At 44.3% G+C, this 23,955-nt stretch overlaps 1 protein-coding gene across 2 annotated transcripts; it reads left to right on the forward strand.

Moving 5' to 3' along the window:
- The first annotated feature begins 1,453 nt into the window (after positions 1 to 1,453).
- On the forward strand, positions 1,454 to 9,884 carry LOC122640135 (vanillin aminotransferase). Of its 2 annotated transcripts, none has more exons than XM_043833277.1 (20): positions 1,454 to 1,567; positions 2,692 to 2,834; positions 3,071 to 3,152; positions 3,446 to 3,518; positions 4,443 to 4,540; positions 5,078 to 5,170; positions 5,608 to 5,681; positions 5,762 to 5,800; positions 5,975 to 6,063; positions 6,144 to 6,220; positions 6,313 to 6,387; positions 7,130 to 7,177; positions 7,280 to 7,363; positions 7,456 to 7,543; positions 7,626 to 7,704; positions 7,788 to 7,878; positions 7,977 to 8,055; positions 8,792 to 8,907; positions 9,508 to 9,589; positions 9,673 to 9,884. In XM_043833277.1, exons 1-19 carry the CDS (start codon positions 1,526 to 1,528, stop codon positions 9,580 to 9,582), a joined length of 1,545 nt encoding a protein of 514 aa, XP_043689212.1. In that variant the 5' UTR covers positions 1,454 to 1,525; the 3' UTR covers positions 9,583 to 9,589; positions 9,673 to 9,884. The 2 variants fall into 2 exon arrangements, with proteins under 2 accessions (XP_043689212.1, XP_043689213.1); XM_043833278.1 differs by having other exon boundaries at positions 1,465 to 1,567; positions 9,508 to 9,578; positions 9,661 to 9,884.
- The last annotated feature ends 14,071 nt before the right edge of the window (positions 9,885 to 23,955 follow it).

Here is a 23,955-nt window from a genome sequence, read left to right on the forward strand (position 1 = left end):
TCGATTTCTCAAAAAATTGAGAAATTCGCCGAGATCTCACCGAGTCGAGACGAGTTTTAGAACTATGCTACAGACACATCCATCAGATATTCATTTGGCCAAACGTGTACTTCTATTGAACTATTTCCTTCCTAATTTTATTAAGTACATTAAAATTATTTTTCAAAGTAATTTTACACAATGAAATTATTTTGATCTAAATTTTCATATACAAGTAAATGTATTGTTGAAAATCACACAAATTTTAAGCGTCCAACTAAACTATCATGTGGCCGAGAGTGCCCGTATAATTAAGGTTAGCTTAAAGGCCCTGAGGAAACACCTAATCCACCAAGAGACAACCTTGCTCAAGGTTTTAGGTATTGATATTTGGGATGGTTAGATTAGACTGGTTTTGGTTAAGATCGAAATTAGTGGCTGATTTAAATCGGTCTAAGATTTAGCCAATTTGGCAAGTGGTGATAGTACTTCGTCCAATTAAGGTATCGACACTTTAAAGTTGTGTTTGGTATATATTATTCATTAATAGATTTAGGTTTCATAATACGTTTGAGACCTAAAATTTATTTTGAGAATACATACCAAACACAGCCAAAATCTACTCTTTTCACTTTTGAACTTAGTTATTATACTTCCTAAACTTTTACCCTTAACCAATAGATTAAGAGTAAAACATGATTTGCATGTGCAATCCACGCGCTTTCCCATTAGAAGAATAAGAATTGTAAATAATGTCTAATGTTTAGTATCTAGGTATGGGACTCAGGATTAGTCAAGACCGTTATTGATTTGAACAAGTTAAAATTGGCTAGGATAGATAAAAAATATAATAAAATATTAAAAATGGATATGGATCGGTCAAGAATTGAAAAATCAATCAAAACCCCGAAATATCGGTTAAAAAACACCAAAATAATGATAAGTATCGAATCGGATCGACTGAGCCAGTCAAGATCAATCCAAGGAACAATCTAGGAATACACTGCCAGATCAGTCTACTCTTGGAATCGGTCATGACCAATACCAAATCGATCCAATCCAATCCGATCTAAATGATATCGGCCGATTTGATCCGATATTAAGAACCATGCTTTCAACTACTTTGATCTATATACCTCAATGTCCAAGGTTTTTTTTTCTTTTTTTTTTATAAAAATTTTTATGGAATCCAAACTCCAAAGTTAATTATTTGGATTATAGTACCCCACTTTTTCAGCCCTTTATTCAGGCTAGAATTTATCACTCCACGTAAGATCAGACTCAAAAGCTAGAGCTCTTTGTCAGACGTTTTGTTCTTAGCTCGCGGTTCAAGCTAAACCTCCGCACTATGGCTCGTGCTGGTTCACTCTACCATGCAGAGCCGTTTGTGACAAGATAAGGGTATTTTCGTCCAGATGCTCTCACTGATTCTGACAGATAAGAACCGCACGTATCACTAGCAAATCACTATATTAAGCAAGAAAAGTTATTTAATTTTCTCTGCTAAGCTTTGCATTCCGGGAGAGAGAGCGAGAGATAGTCCAAGATGGTCCTGAAACATCTCCTTCGATCTAATCTCACTTCCCAGGTTTCAATCCTTGAAAACTCAGAGAGCCTTCATGCAGATTCTTCACCTTTCTTTTTATTTTGTTCCATTGTTATCAAGTTTGTAACTCTGTTCTCTGCTTCATTTCTGTTTTAATTTCTCATCGATCACGCTGCTTTATTTTTAGTGTTATCTTTTCGATAGTTTTGATTTGTGGTTGTTTAGAATTGTGTGTGCTTTCATCACGATTGGTTGAAATATAGTGAATTTTTGTTCAATCTATCACGCTTAGATCATACTTTTTTCTTCTTAAAATTCATTTGATCTTAATCTAGGTATTTTGGCAACTGTGGTCAGATTAAAATTCTGATCAAGTATTATTCTTGATATTCCGAATTTTGGTATTTCCGAGAAGTATTAGCGGTCAATTCACATGTGCTGTTCAGTAAGGTCGCTCTATCGGCTCAGTGTGATTGACACTGTTTAGCTGAGGATGGACCCTTGATGGAAATTAATCCAGTTTGGCAGTACAACTTTATAGATCATACTAAGCCATTGATTGCATGAAGTTCTATTATTTTTGCCTTTAATATCTCTTAGCTTCCGTTTTTGTTTCCTTAAATTGGTGAAGGAGACCATCTGTTGGGTCTTTTTAGGTGACTATTGGTTATTCTCGTGTGATCGTAAGAGCACGAGTCGTGATTGTAGTTTATATCATATGTTCCATGGATTGCTCCTATAACCATATATTTTAATTTATTTTCTTTCTTCCCTACTTGATTCTTGATGTTATTTTTGGACACTAATTTGTAGTATAATTTAATCCTGGGCAATTTTGTCTGATTCTGGTAGTTTATTAATTATCAGTCACACAGAAAATACCCTGTGCCTTTGATATGTTTTTGTTACCTTGGCACACGGTCTCAGTAGTCACCGGCACAGAAATCGTTGAGACAATTATTTCAAAGTATGTCCAGAGATCAATATGTATATATCCTAGAACTATAGGATTGGTATGCCATGACTTTGGAAAAAAAGAAAAGAAAACTGACACAATTAAGATTTGTCTTTTCTTGAGTACTGGAATACTACCCTCATGTAAGTTATTTTCTGATATCATGCATCCCTGTTGGCTTTTGTTTCATCCCCCCCTCCTCCTTTGACAGGCTGGTGAATTTGTAAGACATGTTGCAGCTTCTGGAAGGTTGCAGGGGAATCAGCACCGGATCCCTGTACTTGCCCGATTTTACAGTGCAGAAGCATCTCTGCAGAAAGAAGATTCAGCAGTTGAGTTCAAGGACCGAAAAGAGTATGCTGTGCTTCTTCCTGCATGATTGCTATCCCTAGTCATTGATGCTCTTACTAATTTTGTCATAATTTCTGTTAGCATTTTTATTTATTTGCACATCCACGTACATAGACATGCATGACACTAGATTTTTTTTTTGTCTTCTATCCAAGTGTAAGCACTCACATAAATAGTTTAGACACATGTAGAGTAATTTATTTTGTTTCTTGTTTGCTAAAATGCCTTCACTGTCTCAGCTTTAAAGGACATGATATGTTGGCACCATTCACTGCTGGGTGGCAGAGTGATTTAAATCCTCTGGTTATTGAAAAGTCCGAGGTACTAATACTCTCTCTGACATGTTCTTCAAATTAGCCTTATCCTTGTCACATATAAGGTTAAAAAAAGAATCAAATACCTGTCTTTGATGAACATGTAGTCATGTCTATATGGCTTTCCCCCTTTTTCAGATACGTTCTATGTGTTGCTTTCTCTTGTTGACCCTATAACTACAATAGAACTGGATTGAGGTTGATAATCTTATTTCATTTTGTAACAGCATCATTTTCTTCTATTAGATAGCTGTTTTGTTCCTTGACCATATTGGCCCACTTTTTGATCAATGGCTGCAGGGTTCTTATGTGTATGATGTCAACGGGAAGAAGTATCTTGATTCCCTGGCTGGTCTATGGTGCACAGCTTTAGGTATTCGTAAATTTCAATAAAATTGCAAACACCTATCTGTGTATGCATGTATTTCTCTCACTTTTATTTTTTGTCAACGTAAAGTATTTTATAAATTAAATTCCATCTTAACATTCTACTTATATTGGATGCTCCCCTTCCACTATGAAAAATGATTTAGCCCTTCCAGTTTCAGAACAGTTGCTCTGTGATGAAAATCATGATGTTCGAACATCCTCTATAAATGGTGAAAAAAGAAGAAGTTTGTGCAATGTACCATGCTGCAGTCCAGATTTTCACACTTGGATAAATATATATATGTATATTGCTCTATTGTGACTAAGTGGTCACGGGTTCGAGTCTGGAAACAGCCTCTCTGCGAAAGCAGGGGTAGGCTGCATACATTATTACCCTCCCCAGATCCCGCAGTGGCAGTAGCCTCGTGGACTAGGTACGCCCTTATATATATATATAAGGGAAATGACCACCCTGCCCCCATGAAAGGTGGAAATCCCGTCACCAGTGATGCCAATGCATGTGCTTACATTGGCCCCCCGTGCATGCAGAAGCCACGCTCCCCCACAGAGAACATCAGCCCATATATATATACAACCCTACAGGATTCAATGGCAAACAACTGGGTTCCACCCTCATCTTGGGCATAGCTTAGCATTTCATCCCAATTAGTGAGACAGGACACTGAATTAGCTATGTTGCATTTGCATTTTTCTCATTATCAATTGGACAGTAGAAGAAACAATAAGTCTGTAACTATGTCAATTGTGGCCCATGTAACTTTTGCTCCCATTTTTTAAGTACTTTTTCTCATAGAGTGGGTTAAAAAAAAACTGCTATACTAATTTGTGGGATACATATAAGATGTACGTCATGTCTGAATGATTGCTTAAAACCAATTCATCTATGTACTGCTTTTGAATTTTGCAGGTGGAAATGAACCCCGACTTGTTGCAGCTGCAACTGCACAATTGAACACCTTGCCATTTTATCACTCCTTCTGGAATCGTACCACAAAACCCTCCTTGGTACTCGAGTTACCTTTGGCTTATATCGCTTTCTTTTAAATGCTATGTTGGCATCTCTGTATTTTTTGATTCATTGATGCTTATCTGCCATACATGTGTCCTTAAACAAACAATTCCATTATTTTTCTGAAAAAAAACTCGTGAGCGTTATCTATGAAAGCACTAGAATGCTATTCCTCTTATGAATCTCAGGTTTGCATCTTAATACTTGTTGAATCAGTAATGCGTTTCTGCTATACATTTGTTCCTGAACAAACAAATTCTCCAACTGCTACCATCTTTTCTAATCTTCCTTTCTCTTATTTCCACTAACTTCTGTTTCGCTTAATAGTTTGACAATTTTTACAGCTGCACTGTTTACTGCTTCGTTGATGTTTCTTTCCATCAAATATTATGTACTTTTCTCTTCTCTTTAACTGATACTACATTCTTCCAAATGTATTATTTGTTATCAGATAGATAGTTGAGGAAGTTTCCCAGTGAATGTGAATTATTTCTTGACCTTTTTTTTTGGTTTCCCTTCCTTATCTTGGTCAGGAACTCGCAAAAGAGCTTCTTGAGCTCTTTACGGCAAGCAAAATGGGGAAGGCCTTTTTTACAAATAGTGGATCAGAAGCTAATGATTCTCAGGTTGCTCTTCATAAATAGGCATCATTTTTCCCTCTTGTTTTTCTTGTGTTGAATTTTATGATCATTTCATACAAGTGAGTAAAACTGTATCACATGACAATTTTTTTATAGAATTGAATCATCAGGAGGAGAAACTGAATGCGGGAGGATGAATAAGGGCTGAAGAAGCTTAAGCTTCATTAGGCTTCACATCAATATGTTGTGGAGAAAGCATGGTCCATCTAGCTGTGCATGTCATTTTCTTTTTTTACTAATTCTCATAGTATAGAAATTTTTATACAGACAATACATGACAAACAAGTTAATTGGAACATGATTAAAAATAATTACCAATTTCATCAAAGATAATGAAATGAGGTGGGAATGCTTTGAAAGTCATTATCTTTGATTCAACTTCTAATTTATGATTTCTTTTGGTTATCTTTCTATTCTTGTAGGTGAAGTTGGTTTGGTACTATAACAATGCACTGGGAAGGCCAAATAAGAAGAAATTTATTGCACGGCAAAAATCGTATGTTCTTGATCGGTTAACTGGAAGTCCTAGTCTATTTCTTAGGGTATAATTTTGTTGTCTTCTGCATTTTTTGACAGATACCATGGGTCAACTTTGATAACAGCTAGCCTTTCTGGGTATGTATGTCTGAAAGCACTATTACAAGCATAATTTTAGTAGTACATCATAATATTGGAACTCTTTTGCTGGCAATAGTGGCCTATGATATTTTAAACCTTAAGTTATTTTGTGTTTTTTTGGAGTTATTGTCGGAATCTGTTAAGTGCACTTCTGATAAAATTCTCTTACAGCCTTCCAGCTCTTCATCAAAAATTTGATCTGCCTGCACCATTTGTGTTGCATACTGACTGCCCACATTATTGGAGGTTTCATTTGCCAGGTTTTTATCTTACTCATGTTAGCATTGATTCCTCAACTTGTTCCTTTTGTTACTAAGAGACATGTTCATATGTGTGCCAGGAGAGACGGAGGAGGAGTTTTCTACCAGATTAGCTAATAATTTGGAGAATCTTATACTTAAAGAGGGACCAGAGACGGTAGTTGCTTCAAATAATACCCAACGTCTATAGGAATTATTCTATTTGCAAGGGATGTTCTGTTGCTGATCATTCATGTTTGTAAATGCCAGATTGCTGCATTCATTGCCGAGCCTGTAATGGGTGCTGGAGGTGTAATCCTACCACCTGCAACATATTTCGAGAAGGTGATTCCTCAATATAGTGGAAGTTGTCCCCCACTCCCCGGGGGAGACCTCTGTTTGTGAATGCTTGGTCTGTTGGTGACTCAATCAGTGATTGGAGTTCACCAATTGAGAACCAACCCATTTTGATTTTTATTCCCATTTATTTTTGTATGATAGATGGCATATTTATCATAAATAGTGTAAAATGATTTGAAAATCTTGGTGAAACACTGGTCACACATGCCTAAGTCAAATATCTCGTTACAGAGGATGCATTAGAGATGAATACATTGACATGTAGTAGAAGAGGATGCATTAGGGATGATTACATTGACATGTATAAACAGTAAATACATCCATGCATGTGCTTGATGTCATTATATATTCATCATTTTGCATCTGATTACATGCGAATGCAGACATATAGACAAACTCATTCATTTGACAGACAAATGGTGTCCCCCAAATCATCATTCATAAATAAATAAATAAATATAGTGACCTTTATATTCCTGAATCCGTGTGTAACTCTGACCCTTCAATTAGAATACATCGACTTAGGTGGGCTCATATATGTTTGTCATTAATACCCATTGCTTTGAACAGTCCGTCCATCTTTAAGGGCTACTTAATTGCATATACAGGTTTTCTGTCACCCTCTTCATTAATTTCTAGAGTAACGTTTTACTGATTACACAACTATGATGAACTGTATAGTGAATGAATACCTATATGCTAATCATTTTACTCTTACTCATTGCAGGTTCAAGCTGTCTTGAAAAAATATGACATTCTCTTCATTGCAGATGAGGTATTTAACTCTTTTTATCCTGTTTGTATTACTTTCTGAGGAACTTTACTTGTTTCTTCCTTATGGCTGTATTTTCTCCTAATATCTATTTCTCCTGCATAGGTGATATGTGCCTTTGGAAGGCTAGGAACAATGTTTGGTTGTGACAAATACAATATTAAACCAGACCTTGTCTCCATAGCAAAGGTAATAAGATCTGAGAAAGTAACTTACCTGCCCATATCAACAGAAGCAATTTCTTATTGTTATTCACCCCCATCTCAAAATGTGTTTGTCAGGCTCTTTCATCTGCATATGTGCCCATTGGTGCAGTTCTTGTGAGCCCTGAAATATCAGCAGTCATACACTCGCAAAGCAACAAACTTGGTATACTTTTAGTGCTTAAATCTGATAGGAGATACTCTATTTTTACTCTGTAGAGTGGTGTTCTTAATTGTGTTGTTTTCAGGTAACTTTTCCCATGGATTTACTTATTCTGGGCATCCGGTTTCCTGTGCTGTAGCACTGGAAGCAATCAAAATATACAAGTATGTCTGCACTGCTTAATTTTCTTGAACTTCAAACAATAAATACAATGGTGAGCCAAGACACTCCTCTTTCTTGTTTTCAGAGAAAGAAATATTGTTGGGAAAGTCCAGAGCATTTCCCCAAGGTTTCAAGATGGAGTCAAAGCCTATTCTGATAGTCCAATTATCGGGGAGGTACTTGATGCTATCGGGTTGTTTATGGTTCATTTAAATACCTAAACATTAGTTGGGTTCCTTCATATTTCCTTTGTTTAATGAACATTCTTATGCAGATACGTGGAACGGGCTTGGTTCTTGGGACTGAGTTTGCTGACAATAAATCACCTAATGATCCATTCCCTCCTGAATGGGGTAAGCTCCATATTGACTTTCTAACTACAACTCTGACTGAGATAGTGGTTCTTGTGGAAAGAAATTGTGAGATAGGTGGCCCACCGTTGCCAGTTAATTTGTGATGAAAAAGTTCAGTGAGGAGTAGAGGTATGTTGCCTGTTTTCTGGCCATGGATTGAAGCTCCAAAGTCCAACCCATGGCAGGCCCATTACTTAGCTAGAGAAAACAGATAGAAATTATCTAGCATGTCGTCATTAAAATGAGGGTTACAAGAAAGGGTGAGAAGAAGAAGAAAAGAGTGCACGTTAAAACCCATTGTATCCCATTTGTTCATACTTTACACATGAGAAGTCCATATTCCCAAGATAAAAAGCTCCCATCCCCACCCCCAGTGATGACAACTCATCCCTATAAATAGTGTAAGAAGGTTACAAACTTCTGCCAGCCCCAAACAATGGAGCACTATAAAATTTCAAAATTACATGAATGCGACCTTTCACCCAAGTACATAGTCTGAATCACTTTCAAAAAAATTTAAACAATCCTAATGGAACTTGTATGGTATACATCTACTACTCAGTCATAAAGGCTGCATATGGACCTCATGGTTTTTGCCCTTTCCATAATCTGTGTTCACACACCTGTGCGTTGATTTGAGAAGCCAATTTATTTTGTATATTCAACATCCTTCCAATTTCTCAGTGATGGTTATCTTCTCTTCTTACAAAGTGAGTGTTTTGATGTGCCATGACAGGCATAGGTGCATATTTTGGAGCCGAGTGCGAGAAGAGAGGAATGCTAGTAAGAGTTGTTGGGGATAACATACTGATGGCCCCTCCGTTTATAATCTCCCCTGAAGAAGTTGATCAGGTATGACGTCTATTAGATCATCTTAATGGTGGATGACTCTGATTGGTTTGTTGGCTTATATGTGTATGGGTGTGTGATAGTGAATTGACTCCATTTGGGTAGTCAGAAAAAGCGAAATGAACCTTGCCTCGATAAAGAATCCCTTTCTGCATGATGTCCCTAACCATCTGATAACTGATTGAATTCATTCCTGACTGTCAAAACCAAGAAATGCTGTCATTTATTATCCAGAAAGAGCTAATTTAGAGGATTTTTTGGAATGCTATGAGAACTATAAAACATTAGGGTTTTGTTTTAGTTCTTGATTGAAAAGTGATAGCTACCAACACTGCCGTGGGTTATGGGAAGTTGCTGTCTGTACCATATTTGCCAAAAAGGGGAACGAGTGCAAGGAACACTACAAGAATTGAGAATTTGAAACACCTGTAGACTAGTTGGCTAAGATTTTTTTACTTCAAAACATTCAGCATGGGAATGCTAAACTCAAAGTACTTTTCTAATAGTAGTCATATGGGGAAGGTGGAGCGTAGTTTATTCTCACTTCTGCACATGTAATACTTAGCCAATTACTAACTTAAGGATTGAAACTGTTCTTTTCAGTTAATAAGCATCTACGGAGAGGCGCTGAGAGCCACTGAAGAGAGGGTAAAGGAGCTCAAGTCCAAGCAGAAGTAGCAATGAAGTAAAGAAAAAAAAAATGAGCATCCCAGTGCACGAGGCTCCTGCTACTACAGGGTCTAGGAGGAGCCAGATGTAGCAATGAAGTAAAGAAGAATTTCAATTTTAATGGTCATTGCGGATAATGTCGAAAATATGTCAATTTATGTAAATGGAAAATCTCTAGGCTGTAAGTTGATGATTATATATATATAAAGATCATCTGATGACTCTTCTCTCTCGTGGATTATTGGCTATGAAGTTGGTTGATTTGAGGGCAACTCCATCAAATAAACTGGCATGTTCTCTGGTTTCACACAGATGACTTATATAAATATCTTGCCCATTTTTCTACGTCGTCATACTTGCAGGGAAATTTGGTACAAGGTGGGGAAAGCTTTCCTTCTCATTCCTTCACTTCTTGTTTCTCACTAATTCTTAGTACATTTAAGATTTCTGTAGCCTTTTGGTTCCTTACTTTTGTCTATACCATGGCCAGTGGTCTGTGGTCCTATTGCATTCATGTCACCACCTACTTTGCATCTGTTTCCACCTCCATGATCAATCCAGTCCACATTCTGACTTATGGGCGTGATCCTCATTGTTGTTTTCATATACCCATCTAGAGAAATTAGTGTGGAGGGTTTCTAAATATTTATATTTCTCTGGGCCCTGACTTGTTTAAGTAGAACTTCCCAATTTAAGTAGCTTTTAGTTTGAAGGCTTAAGCTTTAATGTGTTTTGACATCCAGGTAGTTTTTGCTTTACTCTCAGTGGAGTGTCCAATAATGTGATTAATTGAATTGAATTAAATTTTAGTTCATGAAATGTTGTCTGGGAGATATACTTCCAAGCTTGCTTGAGTGGGAGATTAATTTGTGATCTCTAGGTGCCTCGTGTTGGATAAGAGGGGTAGAAGTTTAATATTTTAAACAAAGATATTTGCTTTTAAAACATATTGAACATAATTGAGTTAAATTGCACCATGTCTGATAGGGGAAGAATGATTAGTAACTTATCCTATTATGCTGGAATAGGGGATCAAACTATGATTTCTAGGAGCCTCATTTTGGTTGAGATTGACTAGAATTGTTTTTGGAAGTATTCAAATTAATTAACTGATGAATACACAGTGCAGATGGCAGTGACTGTGTGTTGGTTGTCATTGTTGTCAACACAATGCATGTGTGTTGTTGTGGTCAACACAATGCATCTTGGTGTAGTTACATGCTTATGGCAGTGCAGACAGTGACTGGATAGTGTCCCCACCATCTTCAGTAGTTCTTACAGTGTTCACAACGGTAGTGATATCATTACAGGGGTTTGGTAGTGTATACAGAGGTCCCATAGTGTTTGGGAGTCATCTAGGGGCATTTTGGTCATTTGACAGTGATGTGACTTGTTGGCAATGATGCTAGAGCATCCGGGGATTATGTAGCAGCATGAGATTGTTCATTGCAGTGTTTGGAAGCCTTAAACAGCCTTGGGTGAAGGTTAGGTGCATTAAGAATGTTGATTTCATAGGTTTCCACACTGGCAGCGTGTTCGTCGGCATTTTTGGAGGGTATAATGACAGAAGTGGGTGGAGCATTCTACATGAATATTTAGTTCGTCGAGTCCTCTACGAAACGCAACTGGAATCGCGCAATCCCGAGTTCGGACAGCAAAGTTACATCAATTCCCGTTTGGTCACCTAAAATGAAGGGCATTTTAGGCAATCCGAATTGTTTTTGGGTTTCCTGAGAAAATCAGTGAGGATTTTGCTGATGTGGCTAATTTTGATTGGTAGTGCTCATCATCACGGACGCGTGGCCGCAAACGGCACTCAAATCGGAGCTAAAATGAAGAAGTTATGGTATAGATTCCATTTCGGGTTCTTTGATAGGTTGGGATGTAGAAGATTCCAATCAACACGATCACATTCAACTGAGATTTTAAAATTTGAATGTGCGGTCCAGATTAATTCAGATCTGTAGACCCTGTTTCGGAAGATCTCATAAGCCCTGTCATTTCAAGATGAAATGGATGACTATCCGATGGCTGAGAAGTATTCCCGCCTTCACCGACAGATCTAACGGCAAGAATGCCGCCGTACGGGACGGCCAATAGGAGCGCGAAACGTCGCCTGTTACTGTCAGCCTTTGACATTGACTTTACCTCGTGATACTGATCTGACGGATGAGATCTTGAGAGACCTGACGTACGAAAAACATGCATATTTGAAAATAAAGATCTGATGGACATTGATAAGTATGCTAATGCACTGGCGCTTTATGGAATCAAGCGCCAATATGGTGTTGCGCGCGCACGCATGACTCTCCCTCAAGATTCTATTTCAAGCTACACGAATGGTCCAACTTCTAAACCCGATATCTCACTCATCCAATGGCCAAATGAGGTGAATTTTTTTTTGATTTTGGGTAATTTTTCGAGATCTATCCATTACTGTGCTGAGAGAACAGAGAAGAGAAGCAGAGGTCGCCGGGAGAAGGGTTGCAACCCTAAGAGGTGTTGTATGCATATAAGATTTGAGTCTTCTTCTCTATCTCATGTCTCCTGCCCTTCTTTGATGCCATTGATGTTCTGAAATCATAGAACCAGAACTTCTTTAGGTGGTTGCAGCCAAGGAGGAAAAGGGAAAAGAGAAAAGGAAGAAGAAAGAAGAAGGAGAAAGGAAAAAGAAGGAAGGAAGAAGGAAAGAAGAAGGGAAGAAAAAGCAAATAGGTTTGAAAGCCAAATCTCAGATTCGGTGGAGGAAACAAAGAAGAAAAGAAAGAAGAAAGGAAAGCAAAAAAGGGAAGAGAAAGAGAAAAGAAAGGAAAAGAAAAGAAAAGAACGTGGTTTCTTTATTGTTAGGAATCACTCCAGAGCATCAGTATTTAAGCACACTTGAAGATTCTAGTTCTCCATCAAATTGGGAGAATTGAAGATTCCAGTGAGCCACTAGAGTTGCCAGACTCCATCTCCGGACATTAGTGATCAGAGACAGTGCATCGTTGTGAGATTCTCTACACTTTGTTGCCTGTTGTGTTTGATATACTGTATTTCCATTGTATATGCTAGCAGTAGGGATGCATGTTGAGACCTATGCTAGATGTGATTGACATTGTAGGGCATTTGTATGAGCCCAATTATTTTTGTTGAGTTGTCCAGTTGCATCTGGACACAGTGTTGGTTACTAGTGGGTGCTAGAAAACCATTGGGGGTAACACCCTTATCTTTATACTTAGGGATAGAAGCATGTCAGATGTCCTGAGTCATAGGTGTGACTAAAACATCATCTGCCGTGAGTGTGGCCTCTCAGTTTTATGTTGGAAAAATTAGTGATAAGTAGATGCTGAGGTCCAAGTGACCATTACTCCGTGCATGTAGGCAACTTGCCGAAACACGTATTTCTCTGTGTTGTGGATGCTTGCTTGCTTTGTTAGAAGTGCCTTTCTGCAGGATGGGTGTACATGCTTGGTAGAGCCTTTGAGTCTGGCTGGGGTGTGTACACGACTTTGTGGTTTGTATTCAGATCCTCCAGTTGTGATTGAGTCAGTGTGCTTAAGTGAGGGATCTCCAACAGTTGACATAGCAGTTCTTGGCAGCATTTTGTTTGGCAGCAGTATCAGTGATTGTGGTTGTATGTGACTGTGTCAGGATTGCTAATTAGAGTGTGGTTGGTTGTGGTGAGTGTTAAGATCTCAACAGGTGATCTAGGAGGTGAACCTGTTGGAGGGAAAGATTTTTATAGTCCACTGATTGACCCCCTCTCTCAGTGGCCATCACTGTTCAACACTAACAAGCCCTGCTTGTGGAACGATGGTATCCTCCCAAAAGAGGACTAGTTTTGTTCTTGAGAAAGATGATTCAAACTCCGAAACAATTTACATTTGGTTTCATCAAGGACTAATGCTTGTAATATGACATAAGAAAAAGTCCTTTAGATATTTCAAACACTTGTACATTTCCATAAATCTCTATTAGTTGATTCTAAAGATATACTGGAGTCCACAACTACTCACAAAAATCCGTGCTACTTCAAAGATCTTCACAAGTTAGATCCATGCAAGTTTAAAGGAAATGGAGTTTCTGTTTATACCTTTATTCCATTTGGAGAAGGATCTCGGATGTGCCTTGGTAAAGAGTTTGTTTGTTTCGCGATACTTGCTTTTATGCACAATGTGGTAAGAAGGTTCATATGGCAGAAGAAGCTTCCTTATGAAAAGACCGTAATCAAGTATAGATGTGCTCTAGAAAAAGGACTTCCAATTCTCATCTAATCTCAGAAATCATAAACTGCAAGAGGATGGAAATTTTCAAGTTGCAAATGTAGGTTAATATTGTGTGAAACCAAATTCTAGATGAGCTTTGACTTTTATTCCAGTTTAAAAAGCCTTGAAAATTGCAGGAAGGCAAACTATGAGAAAATATTTACTGATTAAATCATTATTGTCAAATTACCACAATCTATTGATCTTTTACGCATTGTTTAGACTCTGCTTTGTCTGATCACTTGAGGAAGGTACCCATATTTATTGATTTAGAGAAAAGGAAAGGATCATGACAGTATAAATTGTTTGGCGTTTTCCTATTTCTGTAATCAATCTGTTGGATCTAACAAGGTTGTAAGTGCGCTATATTACTATTGCTGATTTCCTTTACATTGAGCTCATGCCTATATTCTTAGAACCAATCTGTTGGATCTAATAAGACTGTAAGTGCGCTATATGTCCATATTTTTTGATATTCGTAGAAGCTTTAGTTTCTCATATAAAAGGAACCAGCTCTTAAATTCATCAGTTGGTCTTCTAGGACATTCTTTAGATCCTCTTGTAGAGGAAGTAACCTAATTACTTTGGGGAAAGAATGAGAATGTAGTTTCAAGTAGTTGGCTTGTTACAAGGTCGATTTGTGTATCTGTTTCTGGTATTGTCTTTGTTGCATCGTGTTGCGTGTGAAAACCTCCGGTAGTTGGTTCGCCCGTGGATGAACCTGCAAAAACCAACCAATGAGCGCAAGAGGGCCGGTGTGGCTCCGGCCTAGGACTCTCCGATGCTCAAGTCAGGTCTTCAACGCGACAGCGTAACTGCGTATTAAAAGCAAGATGTGGAATAGAGCTCCATACCTGGGTATTTATAGAGTAAGTAGGAGATGAGACGGTTGGGAGAGTCCTAGTATGGTAGGAGTCCTTCTTTCGGAAGGTTCTCTCGCGTAGAGCGGAGTGGAGAGTTATTTTCGGGGTCGGACTCTTATTAAGGTAAGAGTCCATGTAGAGTGTGATTCTGTGTTGCGCTGGGATCGTGGCTCGGTCCTTATCCCGTGATTCTCGGGATGTGCTGACGTGGCCCGGAGATCCCCGGTGGGGTGCTATGGGAGCCTCAATGGAGGAGGGCTCGGCCTATGAGGTCGGCATGTGGGGTCGGCAATGGAGGTCAGCCCGAGTGGAGGTTGGTCTCGGCCATGAGGTCGGCTAGGAGTCCCTGGCTGACCCGCATACTCTCGGCCTCAGTCACCGGCCAGCTCGCTCAAAATAGGCTTTGTCAGGTGACTTATCGGATATGGGGTCGGCCCAATTTCCTGCTCGGCCCAACTCGGTTCTCGGATTGAGGTCGGGTCGGCCACGTGGCAGCCTCTGATAGGTGGGGTGTTTTATGCCTCATCACAGGCCCCCCCACTCATCAGGTGTCGGCTCGGCGCTGATGAGTGAAATTCCCCGGGGCGCTTGTCGGGAAGATTCTTGTGGTTGAGCCGAGATTATTTATTGCTCCGGATTTGACGCTGCACGATCTGACGGTTGGGCGTCAGTGTCACGTCAGCAGTCATTATGGCGGGCTCGGGAATTCGAAACGTCCTTTGATCTGGGCCGTTGGATCATGTTGAGCTCTGGTCGACCGTTGGATCAAGAAGGACCCAAGGATTATAAATAGGTGACTCCTAACTATTCATTCTTCACTGCTTTAAGTTATTGACTTCTCGGCAAGTTTGGATCCGTCACCTCGGTAGATCTCGTCGCTTGCTTGCTCTGACTTCTCGGCAAGTTTGGATCCGTCAACTCGGTAGATCTCGTCGCTTGCTTGCTCTGACTTCTCGGCAAGTTTGGATCCGTCAACTCGGTAGATCTCGTCGCTTGTTTGCCCGCGATCGACTCGGCCGAAGCTTCGTTCGTGATCAACTCGGCTGTCGTTTCATTCCCGCTCAGCTCTTCTTCAACCAGTAAGTCTTCTCCGCCCAGCATGTCAGTTTGTAGTAGTCCTATGGGCGAACTGCTCGCCAGGGCGGCAGAGGGCACGAGTCCGAGCCGAGAACTCCCCATTCGCTCTCCCACCATAGACCTGTTGGGCTCGACATCAGATGAGCCCGACGTAGTGGAGCTTCGTCAGGCCGAGGTGGCCGAGCCCCCGTTACCCATGGAGTCTGACCACGCGGCCCAATCCACGGCTGCAGTCCGGGCCGAGAACTCCGGGTCGTCCTCATCCGATGAAGAGTCAAGTGAGGAAGATTCGTCCGAGGTGGGGGCTGGCTCGGTCAGCTCGTCTACCGACGCCCCTGAGCCCGAGGAAGGCAGTGTCGGCACTGTTCCGAGCACGATCACGGAGGCCGACCTCGACTATCTGAGGACGACCTACGCCATCCCCGAGGACATTCAGCTCCGAGTTCCTAATGCCGGGGAGATGGCCTGCTTCATCAGGCCCGGCGAGGTGGCCCTGTACGAGACGCCCTTCAAGTACGGGTTTCGGCTCCCCGTTCTCAGCCTGGTGGACCAGATCTTGGACCACTTCCACCTGTCCCCTGGTCAGCTGGTGCCGAACTCTTGGCTGGCCGTGTATGGTTTCTACTCTTTGTTCGACGAGATGGGCCGAGGTGCGAGCGTGGCGCTTTTTTCTCGGCTCTTCTTCCTGAAGAAGTCTCCCGAGAAGGGCTGGTACTACTTCTGCCGCCGATCCGGGAAGAGTGCGGCCCTAGGCGGCCACAAATTTCTGGTCGGCACGCCGACCTTCAACAAGTATTGGAAGCCTCGCTTTTTCTTCGCTTCCATTCCCAACAGCCCTCTCCGAACCGAGTGGAAGGAGATGAACCTGAATTACGTCAATAGGGTACTACCCCTGACCGAGAACGAGATGACCTCGCTCGAACTGATCCCCCGGCGTCCGCCCTTCGATGTCCTCCAGCTTCAGGACGAGGGGTTTCTCCAGAGTTGGCATATGACCCCGGGTAGGAGCCCTTGCCGAGCCTGTCTTTGTTGTCCGAGCTGACCTCTTTACTTAGCTTCCTTTTCTTGTTCTGACTCATTTTTTGTGTTTTCGATTTCTCTTGCAGTGGTCGGCCACATTCCTCCTATGGACACAGCTCGGCTACGGGCCGAGATCATCGCAGACAGGAAGAAGAAAAATTCAGAGAAGAAACCCCGGGGCGAGTCCTCCAAGGCCTCCAAGGGCAAGGGCATGATGCCGGGACCATCGGACGCGGTGGTCGGTCTGGAGGCCGAGAAGAACACGGGTCAGGCCGGGTCTCCGAGGAAGGGGAAGGGCCGAAAAGTCGAGAGGAGCCCGCCGAGAGACATCAAGCGCCAAAAGCTCTCGGTAAACCTGACGAGTGGCGGCCTTCCGCCCGTGGCCTCTCCCACCAATATCTCCCGATACGTCTTGGGGAGGGCTTCGGCCAACAACGTTCCTGTGAGGCCGACCTGGCGCCTCTTCCCTGGGGACTCGGCCTTGACGTCGGCCGCTCACGCCAAGGAATGGCTGGATGCAGGTCGGCTCCCAGCCGACAAGGAGAAGCTCGAGGCGCTGTCCGACCCCGAGCTCCTCTCCACCCTATTTCAAGACTTCAATATGGTAAGTTTCCTTGTCGGCTCTTGCCTATGATCTGGTATGTGTAGTTTATCCTGATTCTTTGTTCTCATGCCTTTTTGTAGGGGTTCGCCAAAGCAGTGGAGACCATGCTCCGCTTCGAGCGGCTCCTGACCGAGAACTATTCCTTGGACGTCTAGTGCAAGAAGGCTTATCAGACGCCCAGATGCTGCCTTCGCAGGCGCTCGGAGACCCAAGAGAAGCTCACCGCCGAGGCCGAGTGGAGAGCTCTCAGCCGAGGTGGCCAGCAGAGAGAGGGTCCGGGCTCGCAGCTCGGCTCGCCGAGGTGAAGGAGAAGGCCAAGGAAGATCTGGCCACGGCTCGGAGCGCGGTGATTAGCGACTATCTCCACTCGGAGGAGTACGCCAATATCTGCCACGAGATCAGGAAGCATCCCTTCGCCGAAGGTTTTGAAGCTGGCCGAGCTGAGCTTTTGGCCGAGATCAAGGCCGCGTATCCTGATCTCAATCTCTCCCACTTTGACGATGATGCGACTACTTTTGGGGGGAGATGGGAGATGAGGAGGGAGCCGAGGTCACCCAAGCTCAGCCCCGGAGGCACCGCTTCAGCCGACGCCGTCCCTCCGGGAGCTGGTCCTCAAGATCCTCGCCGGAGCCCAACACCGTGGATGCCTCCGAGGGTGCCTCCAAGTCCCACGCCGAGGAGGCTGAGATGTAAAATTTTCTTCTTTTTTTTTTTTTTTTTTTTTTTGTATGGGTGGGGCCGAGCTGCCCCTTTTGTAACCGTGCCGATCAGTCGGCCTTCAATGAATAAAATAACTTATTTTTGTCAAAATTTATCTAAGTATTTGAACTCGGCGCCCTCAATATTCTTTTCCTTGCGTATTCTATTTTGTTTGTGGCCGAGCTGCCGAGTTGTTTCCCTAGCCGAGCTTAGGAACTCGTCTCTTTTTTATCCATGTTCCACGTTGTCGGCGGTTTCGGCCATGCAACGCCCGAGGTCAATGTGATCCTCACCTTAGTTGTTTAATTCGCCTTTTCCTTCGATCCAATTGGAGAGGCTATCATATACGCGGACGCGTGGCCGAATATCCTTCCTGGCCGAGCCCAATGCCTTAGCTTAGTTTTGTACTTTGTTAGGCTCGGCCAAATAAGAATGGCGGCCCTTGAGATGTCGGCCATGTCTATTTGGACAGGTCTTACGACCCGGCTGACAACCTATGAGGGTCGGTCTTTGATGTCGGCCTGGTCTATGAGGACCGGTCTTATGACTTGGCTGCCGACCTATGAGGGTCGGTCTTTGATGTCGGCCTGGTCTATGAGGACCGGTCTTATGACTTGGCTGCCGACCTATGAGGGTCGGTCTTATGACTTGGCTGCCGACCTATGAGGGTCGGTCTTTGATGTCGGCCTGGTCTATGAGGATCGGTCTTATGACTTGGCTGCCGACCTATGAGGGTCGGTCTTTGATGTCGGCCTGGTCTATGAGGACCGGTCTTATGACTTCGACTTGGGAGCTTGCCAATACGTTGAGTGTTGGAGGAAAAACTTTATTGAATCAAATGTCGGAACTGAAACCGAATACAAGCATGTTGAATTATTGAAAAAACTTTTTCAAATTTTCCGAGTTCCAAGGTCTCGGTACCTTCTTGCCCCCCGGAGTCTGCAAGCGATATGTGCCAGGGCGAATTTGCTTGGAGACTATGTACGGGCCTTCCCAGTTTGGTGCTAATTTTCCTTGTTGCCTCGGCTGAGATGCGCTGAGTTTTCTGAGAACAAGGTCCCCTTGACGAAAATGCCGCTCTTTGACTCTTGAGTCATAGTAGCTTGCCGTCTTCTGTTGGTACGCCGCGTTTCGGAGTAGGGCATTTTCTCGGACTTCATCGAGGAAGTCCAAATTGGCTCGCAGCCCGTCTTCATAGGTCTTCTCATCGAAGTTGAGCACTCGGTATGATGAAGCCATAACTTCAACCGGTGCGAGGGCTTCGGTCCCATAAGCGAGGCGAAATGGACTCTCCCCGGTTGGAGTTCTTACAGTCGTCCGATATGCCCATAGGACGCTTGGGAGTTCTTCCACCCATCTCCCCTTAGCCTCATCCAACCTCCTCTTAATGCCGGCAAGTAATGTTCGGTTGGACACTTCTACCTGTCCGTTTGCTTGTGGGTGAGCTACCGAGATGGGTCGGAAGTCAATGTGGAAGTGCTCGCAGAATTCTCGGAAGGTCGGGTTGTTGAATTGCGCGCCATTATCAGTGATGAGAACTTTCGGTAGCCCGAACCGGTAGATGACCTTATCTCGAAAAAATTTTTCCATGTTCTTCTCAGTGATGGTGGCAAGGGGCTCGGCCTCGACCCACTTGGTGAAGTAATCGATCGCCACTACTACGTATTTTCTGTTTCCCGATGCCGGGGTGAAATCTCCGAGAATGTCCATTCCCCACATAGCGAATGGGATTGGGCTCAGCATTGAGGTTAATTTTGTTGCTGGTCGGCTTGGGATTGGCGCGAACAGTTGGCACTTCTCACATGTTTTCACGTATTTCATGGCCTCTTCTTGCATTCTTGGCCAATAGAATCCTTGCCGAAGTATCTTGTATGCAAGAGCTCGGCCGCCCATGTGACTCCCGCATATTCCCTCATGCACCTCGGCTAGTGCATACTCGGCACCCTTTGGTCCCAGACATCGGAGAAGAGGGGCCGAGATTGCCCTTTTGTAGAGTACTCCGTCGATCATCGAGTACTTGGAAGATCGGATCTTGACCTTTCTTGCTTCGTCTCGGTTCCCCGGGAGCAGGTCATTCTCCAAGTAGTTTACAATGGGGTCCAACCAGGTCGGCCCATCCTCTTCAATGTGCTTTATGCTTTCGTCTTGTAAGGATGGCTTCTCCAATATTTCTATGTATACTGACCGGCTCAGATATTGGAGGTCGGCCTCGGCCAACCTAGATAAGGAGTCCGCCGCGGCATTCTCTTCTCTCGGTATTCGAGTCATCTCGAAGTGTTCGAGCTCGGAGATCAGATCTCGGGCTCGACCCAGGTATGCTATCATCCTTTCGTCTTTTACCTCGTAGTCTCCGTTGACCTGGTTGACCACGAGTTGGGAGTCTCCTCGCACCTTCAACCGCTTTATGCCCATAGCTTTGCTGACTCGAAGTCCAGCTAGAAGGGCTTCATACTCGGCCTCATTGTTTGAAGCGGGAAACTTGAACCTTAGGGCATATTGGACCAGAAAGCCTTCGGGGCTTACAAGAATTAGGCCGGCCCTGCTTCCTCCTGAATTGCTTGAGCCGTCAACATTCATTGTCCAGATCGGGTCGGCTGTAGCCCCGACCTCTTGGACTGCCTTTTCTTCTCCAACTTCATGTTCGGGCCCCGTGCATTCAGCAATGAAGTCGGCCAGGGTTTGTCCTTTTATCGCCGTCCTCGGTCGATAGCTTATATCATATTCACTTAACTCAACTGCCCAGGAAATCAGCCGTCCTGAAACGTCGGGTTTGTGTAATATCTTTTTGAGTGGCTGGTCGGTCAGTACCACGATCGGATGAGCTTGAAAGTACGGCCTTAGTTTCCTTGCAGCCGTGATTAGGGCGAATGCTACTTTCTCGAACCTGGAATACCTTGTCTCGGCATCAACAAGAACATGGCTGATATAGTATATCGGCCTTTGAGTTCGACTCTCTTCCCTGATCAACACCGCACTGACCGCTACGGGAGTGGCGGCTAAGTATACTTGAAGTTCCTCTTTTGGTTCGGTCGGTGAGAAGAGGCGGGTTCTCCAAATATTTCTTGACTCTTCAAAAGCTTCTTGGCATTCGGATGACCAGATAAAATCTTTTGGGTTCCGGATATTCTTCAGGGCCTTAAAGAACGGTAGGCACTTGTCGCCCGATCTCGACATGAATCGCGCCAACGCCGCCACACGTCCGTTTAGCCTTTGTACTTCTCGGATCGTCCTTGGAGGACTCATCTCTTGGATGGCTCGATTTTTGCGGATTGGCTTCGATGCCTCGACAGAGACCATGAAGCCGAGGAACTTTCCCGAGGTTACGCCGAATGCACACTTGGCGGGATTCACTTCATCGGTTCTTCCTCAATACGCCGAGGGCTTCTTCCAGATCGGCCAAGTGGTGCTCGGCCTTCAAACTTTTCACCAACATGTCGTCCACGTAGACTTCCATGTTCTTTCCGATCTGCTCGCGGAATATATAGTTCACGAGGCGCTGGTATGTTGCTCCGGCATTCTTCAATCCGAACGGCATGACCTTGTAGCGAAATTCTCTTGGTCGGTTCGGAAGGCCGTGTACGACTCGTCCTCCTCATGCATCATGATTTGGTTGTAGCCGGAGTACGCATCCATGAAACTCAGCATCTCGTGACCTGCCGTGGCGTCGATCAAGAGGTCGATCCGAGGTAGTGGGTACTCATCTTTTGGGCAGGCCTTGTTGAGGTCGGTGTAGTCGACACACATTCTCCACTTCCCGTTTGGTTTAGGGACCATGACGACGTTAGCCAACCAGGTCGGGAATTTCTCTTCTCGGATGAATCCTGATCGGCGAAGCTTCTCCACCTCTTCTTTGATTGCAGTTTGCCGATCAAGTGCGTAGTTCCTTCTCTTCTGCCGGATTGGTTTCCGACCCGGATCCACATGGAGTCGGTGCTCGGCTATGTGTCTGGGTATGCCCGACATGTCAGCTGCCGACCAGGCGAAGACATCGGCGTTCGCTTTTAAGAAAACTCCGAGCCGCCTTCTTTGATCTTTATTTAGTAGTGATCCGAGCTGGACCACCTTGGCTGGGTCATCTTCGCTGAGATGAAGTGGGGTCAAGTCTTCCACGGGTCGCCCTCTTCTCTCGATAAGCTCATCCCGCTGATCCTCGGGGAGATGTTCGACGCACATGGCCATTCCTCGAACATTACCCTTGTTTTGCTTGACGAAGGTCGCGTAGCACTCTCGTGCCTTCTTTTGGTCGCCTCGGACCTCACCGACACCGTTCTCGGTGGGGAACTTCATCTTCAAGTGAGTCGGGGAGATGATGGCCTGGAGGGCGGTCAATGACGGACGGCCGAGTATGGCGTTGAAAGCCACTACCGACCGTACCACCATGAATTTGACTGGGATCGTCGCCTGGCAGGGAGCTTGCCCAATTGTGACTAGTAGATCGATCGAGCCCTTGATAGTCGCGGCCGCTCCCGAGAACCCGTGAAGCGAGGTTCCTTCGGGCTTAAGCGCTTCGTCGCCGAAGCCGAATTGTCGGTACGCTTCCAATGACATAAGGTCCACGGATGCGCCGGTATCGACCAATACACGGTGTACGGGTCTGTTCGCAATTTCTACCTGCACCACTAAAGCATCGTCATGAGGTAAACTTATACCTTCGAGGTCGGCTTCCGTGAAGGAAATCGTCACCGCCGGCTTGAGTTTCTTGGCGGGCATCTCGGCTACTCCGACGAAGCGAGCGTTTGCCTTAGCCTTTCGAGTACCCTCTTGCCCGGGCCCCCCGAGGATAGTGTATATGGGGGCTCCCTTGTCATTGCTCGGCCCGGATCCGTCCTCCTTCTTCTCGGCTCGGACCTTGTCATCGTCTCTTTCAACTCGCCTGGTTTCGGCCTTAGGCTCGGCTCTTCTTTGATCTCGGTCATCCGGCCGCCGACCTCCACGATCTTCTCGGCCTCCTTTGACATATCTCTTCAAGTGGCCCGCTTTTATCGACTCTTCGATTTCTCTTTTCACGATAACAATCTTGATGTCGTGACCGATGTCCTTATGGAATTGGCAATACTTGTTGGGATTCCGAGATGACCCCGCTTGCATCGGTCGGGGTCGGCGGATGTACCCCCCATCTTGTATTTGCATCAGGATCTCCTTGCGAGATGCATTCAATGGCGTGTAGTCGGGCTCGAGCTCGATCCGACTGTCGGCCGCGATCCGTCCTTGGCCTTTTGTCTTCTCTTCGGTCGTGTTGTCGGCCTTTTCTTGTCGGTACGACCTTCGTTGCCCTTAGGGCTTGGAGGACCTCGGCCATGTTTGCAAACTCGTTGCACCTCTCCAAGAGCTCGGCCAGGTTTCTTGTCGGCTTCTGGGCCAAGTCCTTGATCAGGTCCATGTCGGCCAATCCGTTGCTCATAGCCGTATGGGCCGTGGCCTCATCCAAATCCTTGATATCTAAGGATTCTTTGTTGAAGCGGGAGACGAATGCTCGGATCGACTCGTCGGGCCTTTGCTTCACGCTAAGGAGGTTGACCGTGGTCTTCTTATGTTTCATACTACTCTGGAAGCGCGTGACAAAGGCTCGACAGAGTTGAGCGAAGCTTTTTATGGAATTCGGCGGCAACCAGGAAAACCATGAGGTCGCCGCGCCCTTGAGGGATGCAGGGAAGGCTCGACAAGAAACGATCTCGGTTCCCCCGTACATGGTCATCATCGCATTAAAGTAGTTGATGTGATCTGTCGGGTCGGTCGTCCCGTCATACCTGTCGAACGGGGGAGGTTTGAAACCGTGTGGTAGCGGCGCGGTCATGATCTCGGGAGGATAAGGGTGACGCCCGACCAAAGAGTAGGCGTCCGGGGTCGCCTGTTTCTTCAACCCCTCCACCTG

The sequence above is a fragment of the Telopea speciosissima genome, chromosome 9 (genome assembly GCF_018873765.1).
Source record: "Telopea speciosissima isolate NSW1024214 ecotype Mountain lineage chromosome 9, Tspe_v1, whole genome shotgun sequence".
Lineage (NCBI taxonomy): Eukaryota > Viridiplantae > Streptophyta > Magnoliopsida > Proteales > Proteaceae > Telopea > Telopea speciosissima.